General features: G+C 53.3%; 1 protein-coding gene across 1 annotated transcript; it reads right to left on the bottom strand.

Annotated features, from left to right (window-relative positions):
• Window positions 1-625: 625 nt before the first annotated feature.
• LOC107128210 (uncharacterized) lies at window positions 626-1,295 on the bottom strand (the record flags this gene model as incomplete). Its single annotated transcript, XM_045379353.2, has 1 exon — window positions 626-1,295. A coding segment is annotated over one exon (615 nt), but the record flags the coding sequence as incomplete, so codon positions are not given.
• Window positions 1,296-7,120: the final 5,825 nt, after the last annotated feature.

Here is a 7,120-nt window from a genome sequence, read left to right as displayed (position 1 = left end):
GGGGCCTGAGTACCCAGAATCCTGGGTCTGAGAGGAGAGGAACCTGGTCTCCTGGGTCCTGGGCTCCTGGGTCTGAGGGAGGGGGAGCTGGGGGCCTGGGCTCCTGGGTCTGAGGGAGGAGGGGCTGGGGGCCTGGATTCCTGAGTCTGAGGGAGGAGGGTCTGGGGCCTGGACTCCTGGGTCTGAGGGAGGAGGGGCTGGGGGTCTGGACTCCTGAGTCTGAGGGAGGAGGGTCTGGGGCCTGGACTCCTGGGTCTGAGGGAGGAGAGTCTGGGGGCTGGACTCCTGGGTCTGAGGGAGGAGGGGCTGGGGCCTGGACTCCTGGGTCTGAGGGAGGAGGAGCTGGGCCTGGACTCCTGGGTCAGAGGGAGGAGGGTCTGGGGGCCTGGATTCCTGAGTCTGAGGGAGGAGGGGCTGGGGCCTGGACTCCTGGGTCTGAGGGAGGAGGAGGCCGGGAGCCTTGACTTCTGGTCAAGGGGTTGGCAGACCCAGACTCCTGGACCTGGAGGAGGAGACTGAGGCCAGAACCCTGGGTCTTGAAGGATAGAAGGACTGATTCCCATGTTGGAGAAAGCACAGGCCTCAGCGGGGACGGGCTGTCAGGGACACAGAATGACGGCGGCACTCCTCTTCATCGAGTTTATTAGACGGGGCACCCCTGGAGGACCTTCCATGCAGTTTCAGCTCCCCCAGGGGCAGGGACAGAGGACAGCCGTGTGGCATGGTGGCAGGGCCTGATCTTCAACCCCTCGCCCCCTACCCCTCAGCCCTTCTGTGCATGGCCCAGGTGGGGCCCATCTTTCACCAACTCCTTCTCCCACAGTTGGCTGCTCCAGGCAGGCCTGGTGCCGACCTGAGCAAGGCCCTGGTGCACGCTGGGCCTCTCTGGACGTTTCCGATGGAGCATGCGTTTCCCCGCAATGTGATTGTCTGTGTCTGGTTCTTCCAGCAGACTGGGGCCGGGGCCAGGCACAGGAGGAATTCACCTTCACCTTGGCATCCTCAGCTCTACCCGGCACAGGGCCAGGCCACAGGCAGCCTTGGAAAATGTGCATGAGGTGACTCGAATGAATGGATAGATGAATGAGCAAAGGAATGAGCAGATGGAGTGAGATGATGGCACACAGACATCCCCATCCCAGCCAGGGGAGGGGCCCGCTGTGTTTCCTCAATGCCTGCGTGGCCCCGTCAGAACACAGCCCCCTCTGTCCTCTAATTGTCTGGACTACCTGTTCCCCCTCCAAGGGCAGAGATGGGACAGAAGTGGCTCTGAGATCGCAGGGCCTGGTACTTGGAAGTCCTCAGGAAATATTTTTTTTCTTTTTATTGATCATCCCTTGACACTGTGTATGCTTCTGAGTCTCCACGTTGCTTTTTGTGCGAATCTCTGAGTCTTTCTCCAGCTTACCTCTCCCTGCCTCTGTGATTGTGTTTTGTTACCTCTGACACTTCTGTGATTTGTGTACCTGTCAGTCTCTCTCCTCCTCCTTTTCTCTCTTCTTTGTATCACCTTCTCGTCTTTGACTTTATTTCTTTGACTCCTTCTTCCTTCCTTCCTCTTTTTTTTTTTTTTTTCTGAGACAGGGTCTTGCTCTGTGGCCCAGCCTGAAGTGCAATGGTGCAATCATAGCTCACTGCAACCTTAAACTCCTGGGCTCAAGCAATCCTCCTGCCTCAGCCTCCCGAGTATCTAGGACTACAGGCATGAGCTACCACACTGCAGCTATTTTTTTATTTTTGTAGAGATGGGGCCTCACTATATTGCCCAGGCTGGTCTCAAACGCCAAGCCTCAAGCAATCCTCCTGTCTTGGCCTCCCAAAGTGCTGGGATGACAGGCATGAGCCACCATGCCTCGCCAGGAAGTATTTCCAAGAACTGAATGAATGTTTCTGAAAATGAATGATGAAAGCCTGTTCTTCCCCTTCAGCTCGCTAGGTCTTGACCGGGTCTACAGGGGGAATCCCAGAGCGTGCCCGGCGCTGACAGCAGCAAGAGACAGGAGCCGGGCAGAGCAGCCCTGGCTAGGGAATCTGCCAGAGGCTAGCTGACAGCATCCCCTCTTCCCTGCCCCCTGAATTCATCTTCCCCTCCTGACCCTGGGCCTCCCCATCTATCTTGCTCCTGCCTGCTACGACAGCTAATTGCAGGGTGCATTTTTCTGCCTGCCATCTCCCTGTCTGCATGTCTCCCTATTTCCTTTCAGTGTCTTTTTTTTTTTTTTTTTTTTTTTTTGCTCTTTTTCTTTTTTTGAGACAGAGTCTTGCTCTGTCACCCAGGCTAGAGTACAGTGGTGTGATCTTGGCTCACTGCAACCTCTACCTCCCAGGCCCAAGCGATTCTCCTGCTTCGGCCTCTCAAGTAGCTGGAATTACAGGTGTGCACCACCGCGCCTGGTTAATTTCTGTATTTTTAGTAGAGACCGGGTTTCACCATATTGACCTCGAACTCCTGACCTCAAGTGATCCACCCACTTCGGCCTCCCAAAGTGCTGGGATTACACACGTGAGCCATCGCACCTGGCCTTTGTGCCAGTTACACACACACACAAACACAAAATTGCCTGAATTCCCGTTCCTTCTGTCTTCCCCCCAAATTCTCTCTCCCCTCCACTCCAGCAGGGCTTCCAACCCCACCACTGCACTGAACTGACATCTTGTCAAGATCACCAACCCCATCCATGTCATCAAACCTCATGGTCACTCCGCTTTCTAGATCCTTCTCCGATTCTCAGCAGCCCTTGGCACAGCCGGCTGTCTTCTTCCTTTCTTGAAACACAAAGGTGCATTTGCCCTCTGTGACCCTCCTGGTTTCAGCCCACCTCGAGATCACTCCTAAGCTTGCTTTGCTACATCCCCTTCTCCTCAAGATGTAGATGTCCCCAAGGCTCTGGCCAGGGTCATTTCTCTGTCCCCACCCACCTGCTAGGCCACATCACCCAGTCCTGTGGCTTTAAATGTCCCCTATATGTTGACGTTTCCAAAACTTACATTTTTGAGCCATGACCTCTCTTTCCCCCAGACTCCAGTCTCACATATCCAACCGGCTATTTGATACCCCAACTTGGTTTCTCAAAGGCATCTCTATCTTGACACATCCAAAAGAGAAGCCTTGGTTTCTCCCTCCCAAAGCCGCTTTCCTGATCCCAGTCTCCCCGTTCCTGGTAACAATCCTCATCGGCGCCCATCAGAGATGCGCATGCCCAATTCCAGGAGTTCTTTTCTTCCTGGTTCCTTCTCCTTCCCTCCTCTATGACATCCAGTTCACCACCACTGCAGGCTCTGCCTCCAAAATCCCATGCCTTCTTCCACCTCCTCTGTCCCACTAACTGCACCTTGGTCCAGGCCTCCAGCAGCCTTAACCAGAGGAAAGCAACAGCCGGCTACCTCCTTCCTTCCACTTTGACTCCTGAAGTCTATGTATGCTCAGCCCAGCAATGTAACTCTGCTGTTCTTGTTTCAATAAAAATATGAGGCCAGGCGCAGTGGCTCACGCCTATAATCCCAGCATTTTGGGAGGCCGAGGCAGGTGGATCCTTTGAAGCCGGAAATTTGAGATTGGCCTGGCCAACATGGTGAAATCCCGTCTCTACTAAAAATACAAAAACAGGGCTGGGCGCGGTGGCTCACGCCTGTAATCCCAGCACTTTGGGAGGCTGAGGCGGGCGGATCACAAGGTCAGGAGATCGAGACCACGGTGAAACCCCGTCTCTACTAAAAATACAAAAAATTAGCCGGGCGCGGTTGTGGGCGCCTGTAGTCCCAGCTACTCGGGAGGCTGAGGCAGGAGAATGGCGTGAACCCAGGAGGCGGAGCTTGCAGTGAGCCGAGATCACGCCACTGCACTCCAGCCTGGGCGACAGAGCGAGACTCCGTCTCAAAAAAAAAAAAAAAAAAAAATACAAAAACATTAGCCGGGCGTGGTGGCACATGCCTGTAATCCCAGCCACTCAGGAGGCTGAGGCAGGAGAATCACTTGAACTCGGGAGGCGGAGGTTGGCAGTGAGCCAAGATCGGCCCACTGGACTCCAGCCTGAGACAGAGCAAGACTCTTTTTCAAAATAAATATAAATAAATAAATAAAAATATGATCATGGCATGCCTGTGCTCAACACCCTCCAAGGACTTCCCATCAGCTCTAGAATAAAATTCAGATTTCTTCCCAGGCATCCAAGGCCCTAACTGATCAGCCCCTACCCTGGGCCTCTCTCCTATCACGGATCTGCTCACCACACTGGCCCCCTTGAAGACCTGCTACTCTTCCGGGCTTTGGGGCTGCTTCCGGTGGACAGAATGCCTGGACCCCAGACTTTCTTACCTCTCTTTCCTTCTCACAATCCATGCCTCTGTGACCTCTGCCACAAGGTCTTCTCCAAGTACCTCATCTAAAGTCGTCCTTGCTCTGTCATTCTGTTACCACTCACTGTCGCCCAGGCTGGAGTGCAGTGGCGCGATCTCGGCTTACTGAAACATCTGCCTTGCGGGTTCAAGTGATTCTTCTTTCTCAGCCTCCCAAGTAGCTGGGACTACAGGCACACCACTACACCCAGCTAATTTATTTATTTATTTATTTTCTAGTAGAGATGGAGTTTCACCATGTCGACCAGGCTGGTCTCGAACTCCTGACCTCAAGTGATCCACCAGCCTCGGCCTCCCAAAGTGCTGGGATTACAGGCATGAGCCGCTGCACCCGGCCTTGTGCTTAATTTTTAAAGCACTTTTTGGTTACTGAAATGATATTATTTATTGTTTATCTCTCCGGTGAGTATCAGGAGAGCAGGCCCTTGTCCGTCTATTTGTCACCACATCCCCTGGGCCTAGATTGGGTCTAGAACAGGTTGGCACTCAAGTATTTGTTGAATACTGGGAAAACAACACACCAGAAATGGAGCATTCCTTGACACTGTGCTTGCTTCTGAGTCTCCACGTTGCTTTTCGTGCGAATCTCTGTCTCCGGCTTACCTCTCCATCTCCATCACCATCTCTGTGGTCGTGTTTTTGTCACCTCTGGGACTTTTCTGATTTGTGCACCTGTCAGTCTCTCTCCTCTTCTCTCTTCTCTGTATCACCTTCCTGGCTTTGACTTTTTCTCTGTCTGTGACTACTAGTTTTGGTCTCTCCTTCCCTCCCCCTCCCTCCCCATCTTGCTCTTCCTCGTGCCCACCCTCCACCTCCTTCTCGTTTTGTTTGGCCTTCGGACTCTAGAACCCACTCTCCCCTAACCAGTTCATTCTGTCTCCCTCTTCCAGCAAATATTTGCTGTCTCTTTTTTCTTTTCTTTTTTTTTGAGACAGAGTCTTGCTCTTTCGCCCAGGCTGGAGTACAGTGGTGCCATCACGGGTCACTGCAGTCTCACCCTCCCAGGCCCAAGTGAAATCCTTTCGCCTCAGCCTCCTGAGTAGCCGGGACTACAGGCAAGCACCACTACACTCGGCTAATTTTTATGGAGACAAGATCTCAATATGTTGGCTGGTCTGGAACTCCTGAGCTTAATCCACCTGCCTCATCCACCTGCCTCAGCCTCCCAAAGTGCTGGGATTAGGAGCCACTGCACCCAGCCAGATCTGTCCCTTTTAACACCCGCTCCGGCATCCCTCTTCGCTCCACCTATCCTTCTCTCTCACTCAGCACTTCTCCGTCTCACTAATTTGTATTCCTTTTCCTACGTTTCCCAGCATCTCTTCCTGAAACCGCCTTGGCAGAATTCTTCCTAGAGACCTTGACCTTCAGTGTCTCTTCCTGGTCCTTCCACACAGGCCTCGGAGAGAAATTCTGAACACTCAGCTGTGATCTGTACCCTTCTGCAGCCCTATATGCTCAAGATAAGGGCACGCAGAGCCCCTGGCAGCACGGCACCACTGCTGCCATGCCCTCCTCATGCTGTGTCGGTGCCTGTTTTCCCACCAGACTGGGAGCCCCTTGAGAGCAGGGCAAGATACAAATCACCTCGACACTCCCAGCACCGCCCAGCACAAGGCCTCAGGGGAGTCCTCAGGAAGTACTTGCTGAGCAAATATGGAAGGGAAGCCCACTGAGCCCTGTCCCCTCTGCCTTCTCAGTGAACTTCAAACTCATCCCCTCCTCTCCACCCCCCAGTCCTTGCCCCAGCTCAACTATCATCCTCTCTCACCATCCTTAGAATAAAGCCTCAATCCCTCTGCCTGGAACTCAGGCACCCTTTTCTCTTTTGTTCTGAGACAGGGTCTCACTCTGTTGCTCAGGCTGGAGTGTAGTGCCACAATCCTAGCTCACTGCAGCCTCGAACTCTTGGATTCAAGTGATCCTCCTCCCTCAGCCTCCCGAGTAGCTGTGACCCCAGGTGTGCTCCACCACGCCCGGCTATTTTTTTTTTTTTTTAATGTTTTGTAGAGACAGGGTTTTGCCATGTTGCCCAGGCTGGTCTCAAACTCCTGGGCTCAAGTGATACTCCAGCCTCAGCCTCCCAAAGTGCTGGGATTTTGGCATGAGCCACCGTACCCGGCCACACTGGTACCTTTACACTCTGGCTTGTGGCTACTTTCCCAGCCTCATCTCCCAGCCCCACCTTGTACATCAGCATCCCAGAACTATCAGCACTGACCCCAATACGTCATGCTTGTTCGCTTCCCCCGGTTTTTACCCAAGTTGTTTGGCCCCACAAGCCTTTTTCACGCCCTTCATCACCCGGAAGATGCCCACTCATCTCTTTAAGACCCAGAATGGGCATCATATTTTCCACAAAGCCTCCTCCGAGTGCTGCCCACTCCTGGCAGTTGGTCACTCTGTCCACTGTGTGCCACAGTACCCACTGTGGTTCCCATTCCAGCACCAATTGCCCTGCCTGGATGGCGGTGTTTGATGACAATAAACTGCTTGAGAGCAGGGCTAGAGTCTGTTTCACCCCTGGGTACCTGGATCCTAACACTTCCCAGTACCTTAGCAGATGGCCAAAAATGGCAACGGGCGAGTGGCTGAATGAATGAGTGACAGACACATGAGTCTGTAAGCCCCAGGGCTTCTCCTGCACACCAGACACCATGTCTATGCTTCACTATTTGTGTAATTATGTGCTTCCTCCCACAAGAGTGTGAGCTCCAAGGGCCAGTGCCCATGTTTTATGCTGTATTTCAGCATATCTCCACCT

This window comes from Macaca fascicularis, chromosome 19 (assembly GCF_037993035.2).
Source record: "Macaca fascicularis isolate 582-1 chromosome 19, T2T-MFA8v1.1".
Classification (NCBI taxonomy): Eukaryota; Metazoa; Chordata; class Mammalia; order Primates; family Cercopithecidae; genus Macaca; species Macaca fascicularis.
Note: the sequence above shows the minus strand (reverse complement) of the source record. Positions and strands in the feature narration are given on the sequence as shown.